General features: G+C 37.8%; 1 protein-coding gene across 1 annotated transcript; it reads right to left on the bottom strand.

Annotated features, from left to right (window-relative positions):
- Window positions 1-5,841: 5,841 nt before the first annotated feature.
- On the bottom strand, window positions 5,842-25,098 carry grpr (gastrin-releasing peptide receptor). The gene is made up of 3 exons (XM_056467679.1): window positions 24,621-25,098; window positions 11,612-11,963; window positions 5,842-6,326 (listed from the first exon to the last, which is right to left on the bottom strand). The coding sequence occupies exons 1-3, from the start codon at window positions 25,013-25,015 to the stop codon at window positions 5,943-5,945; spliced, it is 1,131 nt and encodes a 376-aa protein (XP_056323654.1). The 5' UTR covers window positions 25,016-25,098; the 3' UTR covers window positions 5,842-5,942.
- Between the last annotated feature and the right edge of the window lie 2,275 nt (window positions 25,099-27,373).

Below are 27,373 nucleotides of genomic sequence, written 5' to 3'. Positions count from 1 at the left end.
CAACTCTACAGCTAGTTTACTAATTGTAAAAGGGATATAAACCATGCTTTTGGTGTACTGACTACCAATTGTATATAAGCATAGATTTATTACAGATACCATGATTAATTTCTGGTTATCATGGTTTTAACTATAAACACTACTGTATGGTTGTTTGTTGTCTTGTACACTGTAAAAAATATGGCAAATATATAAATATTTATATATATTATTAATAGTATGTGACCTAAATGGCTAATAATTCTGACCTCAAATTCTGACCTTCTTGTTTTATGGTGAAATGTGTAGTTTTGAAGCACTGAACAGAACTGCAAAAATAATGAGTGTTTTCTAATAGGTTTTTCAAACACTTAATTTTAAAATAAATTAAAAATTTAATTTAAATTAATTTAAACTGATATAATCTTTATTTAATCATATCAGTTTATTAATTATATTTATATATTTCTAAGTATGGATTTGGCAAAAAGTCATGACAACAAATGTTTTTAGTTTACTTAACTTATTTTAATGCAAAGTTTAAATGACTACTTTTCATGAGTTTGATTGTTGTAAGTTGAGATGACCAGAAAAGTTAGTTTGATTCAGCTAAAAATAGGCAGCTATTATTTTTTATAGTGTAGATAGTAAAAAACATGGTTCATTTTCATAAGGGAACAGAATGGTGAAAAAGATTCTAGTTAGAATTCTTGTTGGAAAGTAATCATTTTGCAAAAAAGGTTTAAACAATCCACATATTCACCCTGATTGAGAACACAAAACATCCTTAAGAATTTAATGATGCCTTATATTTCCAATTCAAAAACAGCTCAATTTGAGGGAAAAAAGGTGGAGTAGTTTGAATTATCCTTTAATATATCATAAAACAAATGTTATGCAAGATGTTTAATCTGGTGGGGGTGTGACGAGACAAACCCCCCTCATGATTGTGAAGCACTTCAGGTGTATTGTCATACACAATAAATGCGCTATATAAATACTATATTTATATATGCGCTATATTACGTTACATTACATCACATTTTTCAACCTTCATTGGTTTCTTCTATTGATAAACTGCCTTCTGTGTATCTTAATTTGATTGGCCAGTTCTCATTATGATCACTTTTAATAACGTTTTATCATCCTAATCATATTTTACAATATATAATACAATACAGTATTGAGGGGACAATAGAAGGGAATTGTCTCAGATAGTTATTTACAACAAGCCTAACTTAGTGAAAGATATATTGGTTGTAAATTAGGGCTGGACAATATATCGTTTCAGCATCGATATCGCAATGTGATCATTCACAATAGTCACATCGCAAACATATACAATGTTGAGTCTGGATTATAATTGATCATTTTGTAAGTGTTTTTTGAGGACTGTGACTGTGTGAAGGTTTTAAAAGGGAAATTGTACCATTGTTGATTTAATATCCCTTAATTTGATTGAATTGTTTGTGCAACAAAGACTATGCAGTAATATTTAGCATTTGATTATTCAATTACTGTATACCTGAAATCAGTTTGACTCCTTGGGAAAACAATGAAATGCTATTTATTTAATTAGTGTCTCTTTCTTTATTGAATTTCTCTTGTTTATAGTATTTTATGCACTCCACTACAGAATCATCCCAATCAATCTAAAATTATAAAATCTTTCTGAATGGTTATTCAACGCATTTAGTGAAATTGTATTCATATCACAATATATATCACAGAATAAAAAATATTACAATGTTAGATTTTTCCAATATCGTGCAGCCATAGTGTAAATATAATTAAAAAGTATGATAAAGATAAAACAAATGAACTCTGAGTTGGAAACAACATTTAATAATAGACTGATTACATGAGAAAACAACTCATGTTTTCCATCGCAATCATTCTTAAAAGGACTGGCTGACCTCAGTCTCATTTTTGCTCCCATACATCTGTTTTTACATGATCTAATCTCCTCAAATGTCCTCAAGGGACAGAAATGGCTGTTTTGTGTCTCAATGGACAGAGTTTATCTCTGTTATGCTCTCTATTTCACATACAAATCAGAAGTTGGTGAGAAAATTCGAAACAAATGGTTTCTCCCCTGCTGTTTGGATTACAAAATCAAGAAAATCAAGCCAAATAAGCGTTCTGTTTATAATATCAGCTGTCTGGACATTAAATATCTGGACTGAATAAACTGGTGACCTCCAAGTGTGTTTTGATCCCATGTGGTTTAATGAAAGGTCATATTTTTGGATCCATGATGGATTTAAATGTCATTGCTTTTATCTTTCTCATCATCGATAAGATAAATATTTATGCCCTGGTAGCTGCTCTCATCCAAGAGGTCAAGGTTAATCATGGTCCAGTTTGCCTCTACTGGATGAAACTGTAACTACATCACTCTGAGAAGGAAAAGCATCATCATTCTCCTTCATCAAGTATGCCTTTTTCTTTTGTTTTCGCTTTCTGCTTATGATTGCTCGTGGATGCTTGTACACAGAGCTTTCAAACAGGAACAATCACATGTAATGTGCAGTTGTTTGGGCCAGGAAATGCACCACTTTATTCACAGTCAAATACACTTGAGTTTCGTCATATGAAATAAGATCACAAAGCTACAACAACAACAACGTCCGCATTAACGTCAGTACAGAACAGGTCAAAAATGTTTCTTTTCATCTTAGATAAAAAGTACAGCAGTCAATGACCATCTAAAATGTTTTGAAATTACGAAGCAGAATTGAAACGGCAATGAAGGAATATATTATCTCGCATCTTTAATGCACAAAGATTTATCTTGTTTATAAAGGCACCACAAAAGCATGTGTCCTTCAGCTTATTTCATGCCAGGATACACAATACTCACTAAATAATACAGCTGAGCATGAGGTCCATTAAAGTGCCTCTTTTACACTATTTTTAGATTTAGTTTTGGAGGTCAAAATCACATATTGCAATGGTTTCCATCCAACCAAGGTCAAAAAACACTTCAATCATTTTGTTATAATACACACTATTGCATCAACCATTTCCTCCAGTGTCTGAACTTGATCATTGAAGGATCCTTTCATTCCAAGGCTAAGCCCGTCCCATCTCAGAGCCTTTGATTTGTCAAATTACCCAACGCATGTAAGAAACCAAACATTCATCATTATATCTAAATTCCAGCGGTGTCCTCAACTTTTGTTAATACAAACAATAACAACTGAGTCATTTATTTATCTTATCAGTTTGTCAGAGTATGCATATGAAAGCATAACAGAAGCACTTTAAATCCTATATACTGTTAGCAAGTAAAGCAGATAAAAACACTGAAAGTTTTTGTTCACATTAAAACACTGAAATAAGTGCTTTACTTCTGTAAACTTCGATTTAAATATTAATCCAAATACTAATGATCACTGGTTACCTTGGTAAACGTATTAAAACGGCAAGTCACCATGACTAAAATGTCCATATATCTATCCAAATATTGCAGACAGAACAAAATAAATAAGTATAGACTATAATACATAATATTTGCTCATTCCATCACATTCAAATGGGTTTTCCTCTCCAGACGGGCCTGCAAAAGCACGGCTTTATATGATTTTTTACTATTTGCTACCAATTTGGCGAAATATAGCAATTTCAATGACACTAGGTTGGATATATACAAACAACTGGTAACAGTTAGAATACGTAGCTGTCCACACTGTAGGGGTTTATCTCCATCTGCACTGCTTTTCAGTTGTTTTGCTATGAAAACACCAACTATATCGGTCATCGCTTTTTGCCATTACCATGTGGAGTATTATCTAGACCAGGGGTTCCCAAACTTTTTAGCCCATGACCCCAAAATAACAATGCTAGTGACTCACGACCTCCACAGTCTAACCTCCAGTGTTGGGGGTAATACGTTATAAGTAACACACGTGAAGTAGTAATATTACTTCCAAAGTGACGAGTAATATAACGCATTACTTTTAAAAATAAGTAATATATTTGTGTTACTTTTTACCTTTACCTTGAGTTACTTTTTAACTTTAGTTACTTTTTAACACAAGTTACTTTTTACCTTGCTTAATTGTCTTTTAAAAATATATATTACGAAACAAAAATGACCTTAATCAGGTTGAATCACACACTCAATGAGAGAGTGTGCTGTGAGGGAATAGACAGTCGGCTCGCACTCATCATCATCATCAGGTCTCATTTTTTCACAGCAGATGGGTCAGTGGATATTGATTTATTTAGAGTCAGAGGGGATGTCCGGTACATTAAAATGTAAGTAAGTACTTAATGAAGATGCAAACCATTTTACGACCACTCAGTTCAATTTAATGAACAACAAATGATTGACATCAGTTCACATTCTCCAGGTTAAATTACAATTTTTTTTTAAAAACTATTTAAAAAAAGTGTATTGCTTTTATTGTCAAGAAGATGCAGCCACTGTCTAACATTACTGTAGAAGCAATGTTTTGTTAAATAATAAGATTTTTTCTATTTTGGGAAATAATTTACACATTTGTTAAGGCCACGTGATGCAGTTTATTCAATGTATAAAGCTCATAGATTTATTTTGATTTATTTTTATTTGGGGATGTTTTTGATCATCTTACTATTCATTTTGTTATTAAAAATTTTAAAGGATTAAAATCTGTTTTTGCCTTAATACAAATTATTTCATGTTATTACTCTTAGGCTTTATTGCAATCTTTTACTTAATTGACAGGGAATTTACTTAACTAAAAAACACAAAACATACAAAAGTAGCAGACACATTACATGCTTTCCTTATTATTCGTTTAATTTTGGAGACCACCACTTGGAGATCATACTCCATGTTCAATTGCCTGTATTTATTTTGAATGTATTTGATTGCAATAAAGGTGTCAGAAAGTTTAGGCTGGTGTCATGAAATCAATCTGTTGCAAATGATGCTATTGCTGTGGGGATAATCTAATGTAAAAACCCCAGAAGTCGCAAAAAAAAAAAAGAACTCTGATGGCTTTTTATTTGCATGTTGTACTTTTAATGTACTGTTTCTATCTTCTGTAGGTTATGGATAAAATATAGCAATTTTAATAGTTTATTAAACTGATTCCATCTTTGGAAATAACCAAGCCTCATTGTACTGCACCCCCCACTTTGGGAACCACTGATCTAGACATACATTCATTCTGCTATCCCTCAAAGATTTGAGAATTCTCAAGTCTTATAAAAGTGCATCAAAGTTACATAAATACTCCAGAACATTAAACACATATTGATTTTTCTTTCTTTTAGCTTTTAACTGTTGTTTTAGCCCCCAAAACACAAAACAGACATTAAAAAATCCCTTTGATCCTGCGGATGCCCTTGTGCCTCTCACTTTAAGCACATTTATTACAGACAAGCAAAAAGTTTCCTCTTCAGATATCTTTGAACAGACAACATTCATTGCAAGAGACTTATAATTCAGTTCAAGTCTCAAAGTCCATATTATTCCATATAATGTCATCAGCTTGTAATTGTATGTTAATTTATGCCTTCACAAGAAAAACACACAACACCAAAATTCAATCCAGCAATAACCAACAGGAACTAAACCTTTGCAACTCCTAATGCACTCTTTAACTAAGAATGATATTTGTTTTAAAAGGAATAGTTCACCCAAAACTGAAAACTCCGACATCATTTACTCACCCTTCACTTGTCATAAACCTGTTTGAATTTCTTTTAATCTGTTGAACACAAAAGAAGATATTTCAAAACATGTCGGTAACCATTGACTTAGTATATGATTGTCTTACCTTGAAAGTCAGTGATTACCCAACATTCTTCCAAAAGAAAAAAAAAGATTTCCTTTAAATAGTGAGCACATTTTAATTTTTTGGTGAACTATCCCTTTCATTTCGTATAAAATGAAGAGAATTTTAAAGATGTGTGTTTTAATTTTGGCTGAACTACTCCTGAAGGGAAACCCAGGATCTGATTCACATCTAATGGCAGACAGCATTACCATTGACAAGGCTGAAACTGGCCACCGAGTGATTTTGTGTGCTTTTGAGTGAACTGAGTCGTGTGTTTTGACGGCGGCTGCTTTGTGAACGCAGTGAGATGGACGGACAGCAACAGCAAAGCTGCTTGTTGAACTGCTTCCTAAAGGATTTGCTGAGAAGGTAAAGAGCGAAAGGATTCACGCAGGAGTTGGTGAAGGCGAGGATACGTGCGCATACACTGGCGATGAAATGAGCCATTGAGGTGTCCACTTCTGTGTAATGGTAGGAGCGGTAGAGGTAAATCACATGGTTGGGGAGCCAGCAGATGGCAAACAGACCCACAAACACCAGCACTGTCTTGGCGAGCCGCATCCGTGACTCAACCTACAGTTCAGAGAGCAGAGAGGTAAATATCACATGGGCAGAAAAGAAAATATCACAGGTTGTCCAACATCGAATCATCTAATAAAAAAATAAAAACCTATCTCACATTTTATCTGTTACGCTTTTAAACAATTTATGCCTCAACCAATGACGTGAGCTAAATGTTTATCAGTCAACGGCAGATGGGGAGTGTTAAAAACAACCTACACTGTAAAAAAATCCCTAAATTAGCAGCTTTTTAGCGTATTTGGGATTCATGTTTTTATTTTTTCCAGTGTATTTATGCTTTTGAAACGCATTATTAGACATCGATCTTTCTTCCAACAACTTTTAACACTGTGTAGGTACAGTGTATCCATAGTCATATTAGAGTGATAGAAAAAAGCCTCTTTTTTTAATTGAATATAATAAATAAAATGAGCCCAAATCCCAGTGATTTTGAGGCCCACCGCAACGTGACGTACTGTAGGAGTGCATTTTTCCCTGCCCACCGAATTGATTGACAGGCGCCATGTTTCTATAATAACATGTACACACATGTCCACAGAACTTTTTTTTGCAAAGAAACTGGGATTTAAAGATCTATTCCAACTCTCTGTGATTTTTATAAGTTTTATAAGTTTATAATGTATTTAAAACAGAACATGTTTCTAATAAAGACAGTAAAATCTATATGTAATTCTTAACCGATATAATTCCCACGGCCACGTGGTGTCATTAAACGCTAATATGTCTGTGTGTGTCTGTGTACTGCAAACAGCATTTGTATGAGACTTATCATTTCAGAAAGGCTTGAACAAACTCCACTACAAAAACATGAAATAAACTTACTTGCTATTATTTGACTAATGAGCTGAATTTCAGCTTCATCAGAGTCTGTCTCTATTACTGTGCTGTTTATCTGACGTAACGCATGATGAGAAGCAGATTCACATTTAAAGCTACAAAAACAGCTACTTTGCATTCAGACACCAAATTGGGCAGATTCTGGAGGCTATAATAAATGATCTGATGGGTATTTTGAGCTGAAACTTTATAGACACATTCTGGAGACACTAAAGGCTTATCTTACATCTTGTAAAAAGGGGTAAAACAGGTGCCCTTTAAAGTGATATATTGTCTGGATTGGTGTTGTAGATTACACTACAAAAACATTGTAATAAAGTTCCAGTACATTTTCTGTTATTTTACAGATTTAATTCTCTATTTCTTCTCAATTATTTTATTAAAAACTACTAAAATGTCAATAAAAGTAATTTTGCTAAACTGTAGAGTTAAATTTTCAATATTAAAAGTCGACAGAGCAGAGGTCAACATCCCATAATGCAATTCACAACCATAAAGAAATGGAAAACACTGTAAACAAAAACAGAAACCGTTAATTAACAGATATTTTGACAGTGTACACACTACTCCACAACTGCATTTAAACTAAGTTTATTTAAAGGCACAGTATGTAATTTTCACCACTAGAGGGTGCATATTCACAACAATCAAAGGTGTAGTTTGATGTTGTTGTAACGGAGTGTGGAATCATTGGAGTTGTCGTCTTCATTACATCCTACAGGACTCTTGTGGAAATCATGTTTATGAGCTAAAGTATTCAAAAATTATTATCATGTTAGTATGCTGGTATGAAGCAGAGTAAAGCTGTAGTCACACTGCAAATTTTTGCCCCATAGGCTTCTATTTATATGCAAATGAATGTGACAGACCGGAAAAAAAGTTTTGCAGTTTACTACGTTGCAAAATTCAAGCTTGGTGAACAAAATCGCATCACTGTGTGAGTCCAATAGGAGATCAAAACATGTCCTCTCTGGACAGAAATTTAAAATATGGACCTTTTTAATTTCTAATTTTCTTGTTTAATCCCGCCCCTTTTTCTAGCACGATACGACAGACTTTTGTATGCTCAAACTCTAGTGTGACCGATGCATAGTACTGAAATTTGTCAAAGCAAAATGAGACCTCTGAAGCAATTGCTGATTAGAGATGAGCGTGACATGGCATGAAAACTGCAGAGATTTTATTATCCCTTTTATTTTATTATCCCATTTATTATGCCACACTACCTCGCTTCCATTTTTTCAGTCGTTATTATGTGAAAAAGAAGCAGCGATGTTTCATTATATTAATACATTTTAGGGTTATTCATATTAAAGCGTCTTTGATGCTTCTACGTTTTTCCATAAAAACTAAATTGGATATAGTGTCTGATGTCATTACCATGCAGACGACACAGTCTGTGTCACTAGTTAAATTTGCTTATTTCTCTGAATTTGAACATTCCTTTAAACATATAAGATAATGCAAGTACATACGTCAGTAAAATATAGAACACCATTCTAGTGGTTTTGGGATATTTTAATTAAAAAAATGATATATATACTGTGCTTTTAAGAGGATTAAACAAAAAAAAAAACATATGAAAGATCTTTTACATGAAGAATAACAAAGCTTTTTGATAGATTTAGTACATATGACATTGTTACCTTCAAATGCAGACATTTTTCATGTAATAATGGAACAACAGAGCAGCTTGTTACAGTCTCATTTTGTGAATACCTTTCAAAAATAGCATCTGCATCAGCTTTCAAATATAATTATAATAAGCAGAGACAGAAGTTCACTGTAACAATACAGACGCTCTCTCTCTCAGCATGAACTCTGGCATTTTCAAACTCAGCAATGGAAAGTTATATATATTACTCATCCTATATATATATATATATCAACTATGCAATATAAGTCAAAAAACTAATAATATAATATAATATAATATCTAATAATATAATATAATATCTAATAATATAATATAATATAATATCTAATAATATAATATAATATAATATAATATAATATAATGATTTTCAAACTCTGCATTTTCAAACTCAGCAATGGAAATGTATATATATTACTCATCCTCATATATATATATATATATATATATATATATATATATATATATATATATATATATATATATATATATATATATATATATATATATATATATATATATATATATATATATATATATTCAACTATGAAATATAAGTACAAAAAACTAATATAATATAATATAATATAATATAATATAATATAATATAATATAATATAATATAATATAATATAATATAATATAATATAATATAATATAATATAATAATTTTAACATTATTTAACACTGTGATGGTCAACAATACCGTGACATTGTGACGCTAAAAAATATAACTGAGCATTTATGCATGTTGTCTGATATAAATGGCAGTGTACTAGAGGCTGCTGAATGAAGTTTAACTAGAAAACATGCTAAAATTAATTATAGTAAAGAAATAATATAAAATAATGTAATAATACAACTAATGCAATTGATGTGGACATAGTATCATGTAATTATAGGCATAAAGCATATAAAGAAAATGCTGAACCATTCACTGTAGAAAAAGTTGACCCAACTTAAAATTGCAAGGCTGTAGAGCTCTTTTGAGTTGACTAAACTTAAATAGAATCAAGTGCAGTACTTGGGTCGACTCAAGAATGCTCTGCAGCAAGTTGCCTTAAATTTTGATTTGAGTCAACTTTTTTTTACAGTGTTATTGGTACATTTAGAAATGTCAACATTAACACACATCTAAAGTTGACACCCACTTTTCACTGTTAAAATAGATAAAGAATAGTTCTCCAAGAAAGGAATTTCCTGTCAATTTACTCATCCTCAGACCATCCAACTAATATAGCTTTGTTTTTCTTTAGTAAAACCTTTACACTGTAAAGAAATATGACTAAAAGTCAACAAATGTTTTGTTACTTTAATTTTTACCAGTTAATCCAACACAATCTTATGGCAATTTGTAACTTTTTAAATTAGTGGCTATTTTGTATGAATTCGTATGATCTCATTCATACAGTTTAGTATGATTTGCTCATCCCCCATTGATAGTTGAGTTTAGAGGCGAGGTTGGGTGCCACGCCTCCTTTTTAAAATCGTACATTTTCATACGACTGAACTCACACGTAGTTAAATTTCCTCGTGAGATCAGGCTGGTTGATCAGATTTAAAATTAATATTTTAAGTTAAAGTTTAACTTAATGTTTTTAGTCAGTTTGACTGATGTGAGTTGAGATGACTAGAAAAGTTCATTTGAATTAAACTAAAAGACTTTTAGACAGCAAGAACTTGTTACAGTATAGCTGGAAAACATTTTAAACAATAAATGTATTGTTCATTTAATGTAGAGATGCCCAAATAGAGCCAGCGGGCCAAAGTTGGCTCATTATAAACTTTGATTTAGCCCACCATCCCATCTGAGAAGACAGTGAGATTTGTTTATTGGAGCTACAAAAAAGCAAACTGAATTAAATGTTTTAATTAAATGTTGTAAATGAGTCTTATTTTTTAAAATGTAAATACTGTCACTCGACAGATGAAGAACTATGCAGAAGACCTTGGTGAGCAAATCAAGGCAAAAACTAGTGTAACTCCATTATGTTATAAATGAGATTGGTTTTGCATTTACTGTAGTAAGGTCATTATTAAATGTTAAAAAAAATGATGCTGTATTAGTTCATATAAAGCTATGTTTTCTAGTGATTTAAATAGTAAATATTAATAAATAAATTAGGAAGTTTTCCATGGCAACTATATTTACGTTTGACCCACTAGCCTTAATCAAGGTTGGTTTTTGGCCCTTCATAAGAAAAAGTGGTAACATTTTCTTTTACAACCCACAAAGTACCGCACTGTAAATTCAATATACTTACGCGGTTCTTTGTGTGTTGAATATCTTATTGTTACTCCCTTATTAGCCAAACATTATGTTTTTTCCTTTGCAATTTATAGAAAAGTACACCGTAAATTCAATATACTTAAGTACATGCGGGTTGCATTTCTGGCTGTTACCCCCTTATTACCCAAGCATTACAGTTTGTTCCCTTATACCTACACATACGTTCTTTATACTTATACTATACGTACAGAAAAGTACATTGTTATTTCACTCTACTTATGTGGTACTTTGCAGGTTGTAAATGAAAGCGTTACCCCTGATTTAGTGCAAATTAAAGAAAAAACACATACAGGCACAACGAAATTCATTCCAATGGCTTTTCATTTTGTTTTACCTTTCTTGACTTGCATTTTAAGAATCATCTAGAACCACAGTTTCAGCTAAAATCTCCTTCAGACAGTCAACTATATCTCAGATGACCTGAGGGTGTCTAAATTAACAGCAAATCTTTAATTTTTGATAAACGATCCCTTTAAATCTGACCTCTAAACTCACCTGCCTCCGAATGTGTGTGTTTCCCTCAACAGGCATGTTATTGGCACTCTGAATCAGACTCCTTGCGATGAAGATGTAGTACACAGAAATAATGAAGAGAGGAATGATGTACAGAATAAGAAAAGAGGCCATGGAATGGATTTTGGGGTGCAGATCTCCGGCGTGAGGGTACGGGGCACATGTTTTAAAAGTCTCATTGGTTTCAGGGATGTGGAAGGTGTGAAGATCGGAGAACACGGCCTCGGGGATGGCCAGGACCATAGAGAGCATCCAGATAGACGCGGCCCGCAGACAGACCTTTAGTGAAGCTTTAGATGACTGGATATCCATTGGTTTGACAATGGCCTTGTATCTAAGAGACAGAGAAGGAGCCCAGGGAAAACAGGAGTCATTTTAATTAAGACTCGAACTTTGAAGATGACATTTAAATTGAGAATGAGCACACATCAAACAGAAATGATGACTATTTGGTGCAGAGAATGTGACTAATTAATGCATGGGACATTTTGGATGCGTCTCTATCAGCTCCCTGGCGTCTGAGGTTGTGGATCAGTTTGTTGTGAACATGAATTCAGGAACTGGTAAGGGCAGTGATAAGCTTGGTTCACTACACATTGGCACACTAAAGTGTACTTAAAGCTAAACTGAAAAGCTGAAAACATTCATTTTGAACTAAATCTGGCCAAAACAACGTTCTTTTTGAGTTCGTTTTGACAGTGTGAAACAGCTCACCAATGCAAACTTCTATTTGCCCTCAAACAAAGAATGAAAAAGAACTTTGTTTGAAGTACAGTGGCCCCTCGTTATACCGCGGTTCACCTTTCGCAGCCTCATAGTTTCACAGACTTTTTGTGTAATTTCACATGTTTTTTTTAAACAGCGCATTGTTTCTGCATTCTGATTGGCTGTAAACCATTGTCAATCAATTTCCTGTACAGTCAAATTGTGTCTCCTGGACAGTTCACAATGTGCTCAACTTGCCAAATTAACTAACAATCGCTAACAATGTGAGTTTCAACAAGGATGCAAAAAGGGCTGTAACTGGTCGCAGCAAGACCATTGTAAGGGAGGGGGCGGGGGGTGGCTCGCAAACCGGATATGCAGTGTCACGCATCTTAGAATTGTAAACATAGGTACATAACGGCGCCACAAGTCGTCAACTTTTTGCGCTGCCCAGCTACAACTCAGGACACTGTTCATATTTCTTCCGCGCCACCTGAATAATTTCATTTTAAAGAACGTGAATGTGCACATCTGGTGTGTGTTACGTCTAAATGTCATGTTAAAAATATGGAGTCTGCTTTAGTTTGTGGATCAGTGACTGCAGGAAAAAGAACATTACGCTGGATGCCAACATTATCTGCACCAAAGCTAAAAAGCTTTATGAACTTTTTTGCTGACAGCGATGAATGTTTTCTCCTGACAACAGGTTTTGATCTTTGGTTTCATTCTATGATACTAGACTTATTTTTCTATGAAAGTTTGAACTTTGAGAGTGTTTAAACAAGAGAGAAAAGTGTGAAAATGTTAATGCCTGTCTGAGACAAGAGTATAAAGTGTGTAGTGAGGGGTTTTACAGCCTTTGTAGATTATTGTGATAGATGATTTTCAGAGGATCAGTACACAACCACCTTAAAACATCTACAATAATTGTAAAAAATAAATCTGACTTTGTGGATTTCGCCCATTGTGCCTATTTTTAGAACGTAACTAAAAATATAATTAGAATAAGGAGGGACCACTGTATACTGAGGCCTTAAGTGTGATACGAGAATGTCGTTGAAGTACGACAACTTTTTGTTTATACTTTTTGTTTTGAAATATATTCATTTTACAACATTTTTATAAGTACATTGTAGCTAAGTAATTCATATTCAGCTGTTTCGTATGCCAGCAGCAACATTTAATTTTGTTTGCTTGATTGTTCTTAATCTGTCTAGCTATGTTCGTTCATGTTAAATATGAATAAGTATAACTTTTTTCTGTTAGAAATACATCTCTCGTTTTGACATTATGTTTAATGATTTGGTTCACATGATTAATGAGAATCTGATGCTCCCTGTTTTTCACAATGCATCATGGGACTTTTCAGGGAATGAAGATTTCATTCCACTAGAAAAGATTGTGATTGAGAAAACCCCTACAATAGCTGCATTTCCACTGTCGGGCCAATGCGAGCCAGGGCTTTTATTGGGCCAGGCCGGGCCAATGGCCCGGGAGGTTGAGTAGTGAGGCCGACATCATGTCGCATTTCAGCTGTCGGGCTAGTAGCTCGCAGCGTGTCAAACAAACCCCGCCCCCACAACGTCCCCAAAATCAAACGTCACACAACCCGCTCACTTCAGCGGGAATCTGGCAGATAAAGCACACCATCGCATCATCACAAAACGATTAAAATGAAGACAACCGAAACAAACAAATGACACGCTACTGTACAGCATTACATTATATGTCTATACACACAGGCCTATGTATTTTCATTCATTATATATGTTTACTCACTGACCGACTGTTGGCATAATGCATCGAGTGGTCTCGCCACTAACGGAGGGACCCAGTCACCCAGCGCAGTAAGCGCACCCATCCATAATATAAAAGCATAGAAATTCTCCAATAATAATTTTATATATAATAATAAATTTGCTATAATAGCAGTTACAATTTGCTATAATATTCTATGTTAAGTTGCTTTGAGACAATCTACATAGTAAAAGTGCAATAGAAAAAACATGAATTGGATTGAATTGAATACTGAACAAGGGAGCTGACTGAGATGCACCTATAGTGAGGTCTGCAGTTTTATCTTTATATGGACTGCTGTTACGTAGTTAAGTTCAGCTGGATTTAATCTAATATCTCCAAACCTCTACTAGCATAAATATTCATTCATTCATTTATTCATTCATTTTCTTTCCGGCTTAGTCCCTTTATTAATCAGGGGTCGCCACAGCAGAATGAACCGCCAAGTTATCCAGCATATGTTTTACACAGTGGATGCCCTTTCAGCTGCAACCCATCACTGGGAAACATCCATACTCACTCATTCGCACACATACACCATGGACAATTTGAAAATGCAAACTCCACACAGAAATGCCAACTGACCCAGCTGAGGCTTGAACCAGTGACCTTCTTGCTGTGAGGCAAACGTGCTACCCACTGCACCACCATGCAGCCCTTTAGCATTAATATGAAGTAAATAAAAAGAGCATTTCTGAATGCACATTACACACCCAACCTTTAAGCAGATGAGCTACAGCAGCAGAAGACCATAAAAGATTGGAAAACTTTTTCCTGGTCTGCTGCAGCGTACAGACGTTGGTGAAAGCAACATGAAAGGATCGATTCTTAATTTAGGCTGCTAGTGGTGTGACATTTTCTTGGCACACTTTGGGTCTTTTAGTGCCAACTAAACATCACTTAAATGCCACATGCCTTTATGACCACAGTGCACCCATCTTATGATGGCCACTTTCAGAATATGTTTCATGTCACTCAGAGTTCACTGTACTCAAACAGCCCCATAATCACTAAATTGTAATCCAACAGATCAGGGGTCACTAAACTTGTTTCTGGAGGGCCCAAATCAAACACACCAGAACAAGCTAATCAAGGTCCTACATTTGAAACTTCGAAGTTGGAGCTAAACTCTGAAGGAACACCAGCCCTGCAGGACCGAGATCGGTGACCCCTGCTTTAAAGCATCTTTGGGATGTGATGGAACAGAAGTTTTGTCAATATGGTCCAAGATGGTGGAAAAAGATTGTTCCCAGCACATCATTAAATAATTATCACAAAGGATTAAAGCAGTTCTAAGGCACAAAAGGGACAACTCACATTGCTATGCTTTTGTTGAAACTATAAGCCTACATTATGATATAACATTATGAATATTTCTATGTTGTTTGTAAAGTTGTGGTTTATCTTGTATCTTGTAACTGGTTGGTTTGGTTCATACTTTCTTGCATTTACAAAAATAAATAAATAAATAAATAAATAAATAAATAAATAAATAAATAAATAAATAAATAAATAATTCACACATGAAATCATATGTCGAACACACATGAAACACATTTTTTTTTGCTTAGAAACATTTTCATTTGAAACAAATTTGATCACAGGTTTTTACATGTCTCCACTTGTATTCACATGATGACATGAGTTTAACACACAGTAAAAAGGTTTCAAAGCCACATTTCAATTTCATATTATGTGTACATGATGTAGCATACAGTATGTTGAGTGTTTTTGCATTAATGTGAAAAATCCAACATGACAAATTAAGCATTTTTATTTGTGATGTCTGTTTTAACAATAGGGTATATATGTTTATAGTTATTACAAGCTGGTGGGGTGAGATTGACCAGATACTTGAATACTTTGACCAGAAAATTACCCCTGTGTTAATTTTTAATTTCCAATCATCTGCTGCTATCACACACACCAAGTCACACTTAGTATAATATGAATGAATGTTTCAAAAACCAAATCAAACTTATGGGAAAAATTAATAATAATAATTATAATTATAAATAATAATAAAAAAACGTTCAAAACCAAAAGCTACCAATAATGTGGGCGAGCACTATTGTACTCTATTGTGAAATACATGGTCATCTACACTGTTGGATGGTGACTGGCAATTCCAGGAAACCAATGTGATCAAAAAAAGTTACCAGAAGTGAACATTACTGTCTAAATAATGATTGATTTAAAGTACAATCTGCCATCTGTCCACCTAGAACCTCTCCAGTGCTAATCAGACTGTATGTACGTCACTTTTAATTTCGATCACATGCATTTGAATAGTGTATTCAATACAGGTTACATGCTGTTCAGTAGCAGCTTTTCAAGGAACAGTGCCCTGCAAGCCTTCTGTGAGCAAGTTGACAATGTCAAGGAAAGACATACAAATACTGGAAATGACTCATGAAAATCTGACAAACCTTATTTCCTGTTACTTTGAAGATTCTTAAAGAGACAGTTTACCCCAAAATGTAATTTATTTACCCTCAAGTGGTTTTAACCTTGAGTTTCTTTCTTCTGTTGAACGCTGAGAAGTTATTCTGAAAAATTTTTTAAAACCTGTAACCATTGACATCCATAGGAAAAACAAATACTATGAAAGTCGGTGTGTCATGGATTGGTCAGGCTCTCACGACCCCCACTCACGAAGATCACCATCACCTGACTTCTAATGAGCACACAGCTGCATCACATTCACGAGCACCAGATAAAAGCACAGCACTCCAGTCGCTCATTGTCCGGGCTCGTCTCGACGAAAGCGGACAACTGAGCGACCACTCAGCGTAGTCATCCTCAGCTAAAACAAACGATTTACTTACCTGTTCTCTTTGTATTCCTCCTAGTCTTCCTGGTCCTCCCGAATCGTCCTGTCTTCCAGTCCTTCCAAGTCTGTGTCATCCTCTGTCAGCTGTATCTGGTGTGTGCTGTCCATCCTCGTGTATTCCTGTTACCCAGCCACGGAGGAAAAGACCCCAACATCATTCCTGATCCTCCTGGCTATCCTTCATGTGCTCCTTGTTGTCATTTAATAAACACCCTAACGTTTCCTTACCTCTGTCTCCTGTCCGCTTCATAACAGAAGCCCGGACCCATAACGACGACAACATGAGCACCCCCGATCACCTTCAAGAGCTGGTGGACCAGTTGAAGCGGATTCTACAGCCACCAGCTCCACTTTCCAACGCACCACCAGCACCGAGCACTTCCGCCTCCACAGTTTCTTCTTCGGCCCTTCCTTCCAGTCCCATGGCCCGACCAGCGCCCTACTCAGGCGGAGCGGGGGAGTGCAATGGTTTTCTGTTACAATGTTCCCTCATATTCGAAATGCAACCTTCTCTATATCCCACAGATAAGTCGAAGATCGCCTACATCGTATCTCTACTCTCTGGACCTGCACTTAAATGGGCTGAGACGATCTGGAACCAAGCCGGGCCGGTCATGAATTCCATCACTACCTTCACGGAGTATTTCAAAGAGGTGTTTGGACGTTCTGATGGGGAAGTAGCCGCTGGAGAGCAGCTGTATCATCTAAAGCAAGGTACTCTATCTACACAGGAATATGCTCTCCGGTTTCGCACTCTAGCAGCTGCAAGTGGATGGAATGAGAGATCGTTGTTGACCACGTACCGGCTCGGCTTGGAACCCACTCTCCGAATCCAACTGGCCACATTAGATGATACAATGGGTCTGGAGAGATTCATCCAACATTCTCTCCGATGTTCCGATCGTCTCCGTTCCTATCAACAGGACACCATCACCCCCTCGTCTGCACTCCTCCAATCGCCTGAGTCAACAGCCTCTCCAGAACCAGAACCCATGATAATAGAGTCTGGAAGACTGACATCAGCGGAACGACAGAGGAGGCTGACCCGGGGTCTGTGTCTATACTGCGGTGTCAGTGGACACACCCGTATGGAGTGTCCCCTTCGTCCCATTCGGACTTCAGTGAGTGTATTCAGTACGAATATTGAACAATGTAAACCACTTACTACCACCGTACAAATAACTACTGCCTCTATTTCTCTCCTTGTCACAGCCCTCATCGACTCCGGGTCAGCAGGGAACTTCATCTCCCAATCCCTCTGTCGTCAACTCCACCTCCGTACTGAGGCGTCCTCGCATATATACCAGATACAACCGATAACCCAGTGCACTCGATCTTCGACCCGTATCCATCGACAATGCGAAGACATCCTTCTTCAAGTGGGGTTGTTACATCAAGAGAGGATTCAATTTCTGGTTCTGGAGGGTGGCAAATATGGACATCATTCTAGGGCGCCCGTGGCTGGTGAAGCACGATCCCATCATCTCTTGGGGCACAGGAGAGATAAAGAAATGGGGATCTGGATGTACACCTGCCTGTTTTCCAAATCTCCCTCTTCAAGGTCGGAACCCCATTTCTTTGTTTGCAACATCGGTCGAGAGCCCTCCTGAGAAGCAGTCTATCCACATTCCTAAGGAGTACAGCTCCTTTCATGATGTCTTCTGCCCCAAGAGAGCTTCCCAGCTACCGCCGCATCGGCCATGGGACTGCGCGATCGACCTAGTTCCAGATGCCCAGTTGCCAAGAGGTAGGATCTACCCGCTCTCGCTTCCAGAGAATCAGGCAATGGAAGATTACATAAGGGAGGCTCTGAGTCAGGGGTACATACGTCACTCAAAATCACCAGCCGCCTCAAGCTTCTTCTTTGTGGCCAAGAAGGACGGAGGGCTGCGTCCATGCATCGACTACAGGGTCCTAAATAACGGTACAGTAAAATACCGATATCCCCTTCCTCTGGTACCAGCCGCTTTGGAACAGCTCCGAGAAGCTAAAGTCTTCACTAAATTGGACCTCCGCAGCGCGTATAATCTGATAAGAATACGTGAGGGGGACCAATGGAAGACAGCATTCGTGACCCCTACTGGCCACTATGAATATGAGGTCATGCCTTACGGTCTGGTCAACGCCCCCTCCGTATTCCAAAACTTCATTCATGAAGTCCTCCGGGAGTTTCTTCACCACTGTGTAATAGTGTACATAGATGACATCCTCATTTACTCCCGGAGTGAGGCCGAACATCGCCAACACGTTGCGGAGGTCCTACACACATTGAGAGAACATCACCTCTACCTCAAAGCGGAGAAATGCTCATTCCACCAGAAGTCGATTCATTTCTTGGGATACATCATTGACCAAACCGGTATACGTATGGATGGGAAGAAAATTGAGGCTGTTCTATCCTGGTCAGAACCCACTTCCATTAAGGAGCTCCAGAGGTTTCTTGGGTTTGCTAACTTTTATAGACGGTTTATCAAGGACTACAGCAGGATTACATCACCTCTCACTAATCTCCTCAAGGGTAAACCCAAAGGACTGGAGTGGACCAAAGAAGCAGCCGCAGCCTTCCGCCTTCTTAAGAAGGAGTTCACAAGGGCCCCACTCCTGACTCATCCTGACCCAAATCTTCCTTTCGTGGTGGAAGTGGACGCATCCACCACCGGCGTCGGGGCAGTATTATCTCAACATCATGATACACCGCCCCGACTGCATCCCTGTGCCTATTTCTCTCGGAAGTTGAGCCCGGCGGAGCAGAATTACAGCATAGGAGACAGGGAGCTTCTAGCAATCAAGCTAGCCTTGGAGGAGTGGCGTCACTGGTTGGAGGGAGCCAAACATCCGTTCCAGGTGATCACAGATCACAAAAACCTCCAATACATCAAAGAGGCCAAGAGACTATGTCCACGTCAAGCCAGATGGTCACTTTTCTTCTCACGTTTTGATTTCTCCATTTCCTATCGTCCAGGACCCAAGAATCTAAGAGCAGACGCTCTCTCTCGTTTACACGAGCATCACGATCATGAAGAACTCCCAACGAAGATTCTTCCCGAACACATCTCCATTTGTCCGATCACCTGGAACGCTCCTCCAGTCGTTGCCACTCAGGAAGCCCCTGCTCCGCCGGGATGCCCTCCTCATCGGCAGTTCATACCACCTGAACACCGGGTAGATCTGATCCACTCCTTACATACCTCGCTAGGCACTGGACATCCAGGGATCAACAATACTCTCTCGCTAGTATCCCAACGATTCTGGTGGCCAAACATGGCAAGGGATGTGAGGCAATATGTTCAGGGCTGTAAGGACTGTGCCCAATCCAAGAGCCCACGTCATCTACCCGCTGGAAAGCTCCATCCCTTGCCGATTCCGAACCGTCCCTGGTCACACCTAGGAGTGGACTTTATCACTGACCTCCCTTCGTCAGAAGGTAATACCTGTATTCTAGTCATAGTAGATAGATTCTCAAAGTTTGTCAAACTAATCCCTCTGAAAGGTCTTCCCACAGCCTTTGAAACTGCCGACAATATCTTTAATCAAGTCTTCAGGTCATTTGGTATTCCAGAAGATATTGTGTCGGACAGAGGTCCACAGTTCATCTCACGTCTATGGAAAGCCTTCTTCAAGCTCCTAGGTGTGGCCGTCAGCCTCTCTTCTGGATATCATCCCCAAACCAACGGGCAGACAGAGAGGAAGATTCAGGAGGTGGGACGGTTCCTGAGGACCTTCTGCAGTGGTCACCAGAACTCCTGGAGCCAGTATTTGGGCTGGGCAGAATATGCCCAAAATTCACTGCGGCAACCCTCCACCGGACTCACGCCATTCCAGTGCGTCCTGGGCTTCCAACCACCGCTCTTTCCCTGGGATGGCGAACCATCTGATGTCCCCGCAGTGGATCACTGGTTCCGGGAGAGCGAGAGAGTCTGGGACGAGGCTCATCAACATCTGCAGAGGGCAGTCCGTCGAAGCAAGGTAACCGCCGATAGGAGAAGGTCTGAAGAACCCAGATACACACCCGGACAAAAGGTGTGGCTATCCACCCGGGACATACGCATGCGACTGCCCTCTCGCAAGTTAAGTCCCCGATTTGTTGGTCCCTTCACCATCGTGGAACAGGTTAACCCCGTCACCTACAAACTACAATTACCCTCTCACTACCGTATTCACCCTACATTCCACGTATCACTCCTGAAACCCTATCACGATCCTGTTCTTCCCTCCACAGAGCCTGACCACGAAGAGGAACCCCCTCCTCCACTGCTCCTAGAAGAAGGAGCCGTCTACGCAGTGAAGGAGATCTTGCGTTCCCGACGTCGTGGTGGCCAGTTGGAGTACCTGGTGGACTGGGAAGGGTACGGCCCCGAAGAAAGGACATGGGTTCCCAGAGCTGATATTCTCGATCCTAGTCTCATGGTGGAGTTTCATGAGAGCCACCCTGAGTTCCCAGCGCCTAGAGGCAGAGGGAGACCACCACGGCGTCGGAGGTGTCGGCCCTCAGGAGCGGGCCCTGGGGAGGGGGGTACTGTCATGGATTGGTCAGGCTCTCACGACCCCCACTCACGAAGATCACCATCACCTGACTTCTAATGAGCACACAGCTGCATCACATTCACGAGCACCAGATAAAAGCACAGCACTCCAGTCGCTCATTGTCCGGGCTCGTCTCGACGAAAGCGGACAACTGAGCGACCACTCAGCGTAGTCATCCTCAGCTAAAACAAACGATTTACTTACCTGTTCTCTTTGTATTCCTCCTAGTCTTCCTGGTCCTCCCGAATCGTCCTGTCTTCCAGTCCTTCCAAGTCTGTGTCATCCTCTGTCAGCTGTATCTGGTGTGTGCTGTCCATCCTCGTGTATTCCTGTTACCCAGCCACGGAGGAAAAGACCCCAACATCATTCCTGATCCTCCTGGCTATCCTTCATGTGCTCCTTGTTGTCATTTAATAAACACCCTAACGTTTCCTTACCTCTGTCTCCTGTCCGCTTCATAACACGGTGGTCAGGTTGAGTATTTTTTTCCATCAACCCCATCACCCCAAAATGAACTGTTTTTTTTTTTAATCTAGAAAATCTTGACCCAAAATCGATCCATTACTCTGGAGGTGCGCTGTTACTCTTGAGTGATTTAGCATCAACACTAACAGGCAGAGGAAGCGGTTCATTTTTCTACATCATTAGCCATGCTATTTCCCCATTTCCATTCATCTGCTGCTATCACACACTACCTCAGAAGAACAGACAGACCAAGAAGGCAGAAAATTGAAGCCTGGTGCATGCGAAGGGCAAATACAGATATTGACCTCAGAACAGAATAGAAGAAATTAAATGGATAAAGCCAGAAATGGCTTGAAATTATACACTTAGCTTGTCATAAATGACAAATAAGTCAGATTTCGCTGGGTTTTCACAGCATTTCGAGTTTTTTTATTTTGATGCAACGACCTCATAATTAAAAATGATACGATGATGATATGCTTTCAGTAATAGTGGACTATGATTTTTTTCAAATACTTTTTAAAGTATATTTTTTTATATATTCAGATCTTTTTGTATACAAGCTTATATTTTACATGTTATCTTGTCACAAAAGATCACAAAAAGATGTGTCCATATCTCAACTGAAATAAAAACCTTAAAGTGGTTATGATGGAACAGCAGATGGTTTTTCTACAAACCCCTAATCATTCATTCATTCATTTTCTTTTCGGCATAGTCCCTTTATTAATCTGGGGTCGCCACAGCGGAATCAACCGCCAACTCATCCAGCATATGTTTTACGCAGCGGATGCCCTTCCAGCTGCAACCCATCTCTGGGAAACATTCATACACACTCATGAATGTCATACACACCACACAGAAACGCCAACTGACCCAGCCGAGGCTCAAACCAGCGACCTTCTTGCTGTGAGGCGACAGCACTACCTACTGCGCCACTGCGTCGCCACCCCTAATCATCTTTATCAAATTATTTGGTCGATCCCACACTGACTTGTAATGATTATAAACATTATAAACTGGGATAGTTTTGCAGCCTAATGGTTAGGTAGTGAGACTTGCAATCAAAAGGTTGCAGGTTTGATTCCTGGTCCCGGCAGGAATTAAAGCTGAAGTAAATGCACTCTCTCCATCTTCAATACCTAGTCAAGGCACCTAACCCCTAATTGCTCCCCTGGCGCTGGAAGCAATAGTGCTCTGGGTGTATGCTCACTGTTTGTGTGCTTGTGCTCTTCTCTCAAAATGTGTTTGTGTGCACTTGGATGGTTTAAAAGCAGAGGGTAAAACCACACTTGACAAGACTCACATCACTTTTATGTTTAATTGGCCATTTAATAACCACAAACTTTATTTGTAGATATATTTGTTTAAATAGACTTATCTAATCTAACGTCTAATGTATTATGTAGATGTAGGAAGTAGTTAAAGTATTTTTAAGAAGAACAAGCTTGATCACACATCCTATAATTAAGTGACAGGCTTTGAAGGTAATTAATAATGACTTTCACATTTCAATTTCTTCCTGCTATTTAAGAGGTAATCAATCGTGAAAGCTAATGTTCCATTTAACTGATTCCCCGTCATTGCAGAAACATTGCATTAGTGCTTTGTGGACTGCTTGAGTGATTATTTCATGGAGCTTCTTGATAATTAACACTTAAAGAATTAGTTACGAAAATGACATTTACCCTCATTACACATTCAGACTTTGTTCTGTTTTGACACAAAAGAGATGCATATTTTTAATGCATGAAATGAATGCATTTATTAGTGACAGAAATGTTGTATAATGTGTTTAACATTTTCCCATTACATTTTTTTTGCAATGAATTTAGTTCATTAACATACATTCACTCAAAAAATGCTGCTTGTTCAATATTTAAATTATTTTAGTTATTTAAAATGAGCTGAATGTACACAATTATTGTTTGTTTTGTTAAATTCATCTAATTTTTTCAAAACAATTAAGTTAACTTTTTTTGTGATTTTTATGATTTGTGTTGGGGTAACATGAAGGAATTGTGTGAAACCCAGCATTTTTGTTGATATTTTTAATAAAATTTTATTCATTTTTTATGAATTTAGTTATTTAGTATATATTATATTTGAACATTATGCCTTGGAAACTTTAACCATTTAGACATTGACATTTTTTTCCATTTTAAAAGGAACATTTTTGCAAGTAAAACTAACTTGTTTTGGACAATAATTATTTTAATTTGATGTAAACTTTAATGAATTTTAGTTTAGAACAACTAAGCACATTTATTATATTCCATTCATTTCAGTTGGGTTGACAAATGTCATACATGGTATAGATTTCATTTTAAATGATAGATTTTAAGATGTTATATTGAGAAATTCTGTAATTACACAACAAATATGTAGTATCTTTGGTGTAAATATGTAATATCAAGTGCACTTTAAAGAAAGGAAAAAGGTAAAAATATGATTTTAAAAAATCCCCCATACTGATTCATTAATGAGAAGCTGCTAATTTAGTGGGGGAAAACATTTGACTGTTCAATAAAATGACGTTACTTTACTTCCAATAGCAGAATGCAAAAACAGATTCTGATTGCGTTCTGAGGGTTACAAATGAAATAAAGTTTCTGCCTCCTAAACCATCTACGCGTTTATAATGTAAACCTATATTGAATATGTTACCTGTCCGCTGCCAGCGCTGTGAGGGTAAACACCGACACTCCGACCGAAGTCAGCTGAATGAACGGGATGAGTTTGCAGCCCATCCGCCCGAAGAGCCACTCATCCGCCAGGAACTTGCTGGCATCCACGGGCGCGCAGGTGACCAGCAGCAGCACGTCTCCGAGAGCGAGACTCGACATGAACAGATTAGGCACATTGCGCATGGATTTGACGATGCAAAACGTCCTAATTAGCGTCACATTGCCTATTAGTCCTGCGGCGATGAGAAGCGCGTAAACGGTGGCGATGATGATGCCCGAATGCAAGTGTGGATGCTCGGGTACGGCGCTCGTATTGCTGCGCTCCGGAGAGTCGCCCAGAAACTTTACAACGGGAGTTAATGTCGCGTCAGACATGATATCAAATCATTTTTGAATCTCGGGTGTCCAATATTGAGGAGTACTGTCGTGAATGGGGTTTATATGGTGATCCGGTGATACTTCCTCTCCTGCGCTTCCTGTGCGCAAATGGAGAGCCCATGCGAGGTTTGGCTCCTATATGCCAAATTGATGCGCCTGCGCTCTCAAGTCACACGTAAATCTGCCTGCAAAGAGGGATTTAGCGTGTACTAAGGAAAATCTCTAAAACCAGAAACTAAATATAACCTGCTTTCTGAGTGCATAAAGTGCTATCACCACCTCTAAAATTAAAGACTTATATAAATACAAAGTTCAGATGACAATTTTGATCTAAAATGAGCATTTTTCTCTGACTCGAGTGTAGGATCAGTCATTTCATTGTTATGACGATCAATAGGTTCTTTTGATAGCATTTAAAGAAAAATTAATTCATTCATTTTTCTTTTTGGCATAGTCCCTTTATTAATCTGGGGTCGCCACTGCGGAATGAATCGCCAACTTATCCAGCATATGTTTAACGCAGCAGATGTCCTTACAGCTGCAACACATTACAATTCACCTATAGCGCATGTCTTTGGACTGTGGGGAAAATGGAGCACCCTGAGGAAATCCACACCAACTTGGGGAGAACATGCAAACTCCACACAGAAATCCACACAGTCAAATGACCCAGCCGAGGCTCAAACCAGTGACCTTCTTGCTGTGAAGCCGCAGCGTTACCCACTGTGCCACCTAAAGTAAAATAACTGATTATAAACATAAGAAGCCTGAGAAAAATACTCATTTAAGAAAAAACTATTAGACTCCACTTGGAGGCTTTTGCATTTGAACTCTTCATATATAGAATAGAGAAAAGACATTGCAGGAAAAAAGGAAAATATTTGAAGAGTTTAGATGCAAAAACCTCTAAATTACGTTTTTATATTTTGTTCTAAAATTAGCATTTTTCTGACTCCTACAGCTACAGTGGCCGAGAGAGTTTAAAATGCTGCAGTTTAAGAAAACATACAATTACAAAAACACCAGCAAATGAAGAAAAGATCATCATTTCATTCATTTGACAGCATATAGTGAAAAATCTAACATTGCGATATTTTTTATTCTGCGATATATATTGTGAAATGAATACAAAGCTCTATTGATGCATTATTTCCAATAGACAACAATAGCATCTATGTATCTATGACCAGGGTCCATCAAGTTTTAGGGTCCCCTTGAAACTTTTCTGTTGTGTTCTGTGCTATTTGCAAGTGTTGTGAGAAAATGCAGCACATTTTATTAATTTGTTTGCGTTAATATGGTGCTTTTTTATGTGTTTGCATTGAGAGGATTTGTCAAACGGATGAAGATCTTTTCTTAATTTTACTTTTATAGTGATGAATAAGTTCTTTTCATTACCGTTAAAGTGAAATAACTAAACATAAACATAGGAGGCTGAGAAAAATGTGCATTTTTGGAGAACATATCAGACGGCATTTAAAGGTTTCTTGCAACTGAACTCATTATTTTAACATTAAATCTGACCCACTGAGCACACATTAAAAGCTGAAAAATCCTTTAGTCTGCATGAATATTTTATTAAATTTCTTCGAGATGTGGGATGATTATAATAATATCAGTAATATATACTGTATATAATTTTTCCCCAGTTGTGTGGCTGTGTATAAAAGGTCACCTACATCCCCTGGGAACTGTGAATCCTTATTAAGCATGAATTTTAACATTTTCCCAGCCCAGCAACAGGTTGATGTTTCTGACACTTCCGTAATCCTCTTACAATATCCAATCCTAAAATAACAAGCCTGCTCACTGAAATCTGACATAAACATGAAAAGCTCTCAGTTTGTTCAGTCCATTGACGAACACTGGTGGCAGCCAGTGACCTAACTATGAAAATGGTCTGAAACTGAAGCACATACAGAGTGGCCAATGTCATGCGGTCTCCATAGAAACAGATTTTGTATTTAGTGCAAATTAATGGAGTGCAGTTTTATGTGTTCCCCCCAAACAGATTTGTATCAAAAAGGAAAAAGAAAACCAGGCACTTAGCATGCCACGGCTAGAGCCATTTTGGATGAAAATAAATCAAGGAAATTATTCCACAAAGATGATCGCATTTAACTTCTAGATTTCCTGTCTTGAATCAAGGTTGTAGTGTGTATCTGTTTATATCCACCTCAGGAATGGCCTGTACGCATTTATTAAACAATAACTGAACAACAACAAGGTGTAGATTTTCAAGGAAAGAGGTTTCAAGTACCGTTCATCCACATGATGAAAGATCAGTCTGAAGTGCAGAAAAGCTTCTACGGCTCTTTCCCATAAACTAATGCCATAGTCAAAGCCATAAGCACA

This window comes from Danio aesculapii, chromosome 11 (assembly GCF_903798145.1).
Source record: "Danio aesculapii chromosome 11, fDanAes4.1, whole genome shotgun sequence".
NCBI lineage: Eukaryota > Metazoa > Chordata > Actinopteri > Cypriniformes > Danionidae > Danio > Danio aesculapii.
The sequence above is the reverse complement of the archived record's forward strand: the minus strand, read 5'-3'. Positions and strand labels throughout refer to the sequence as shown.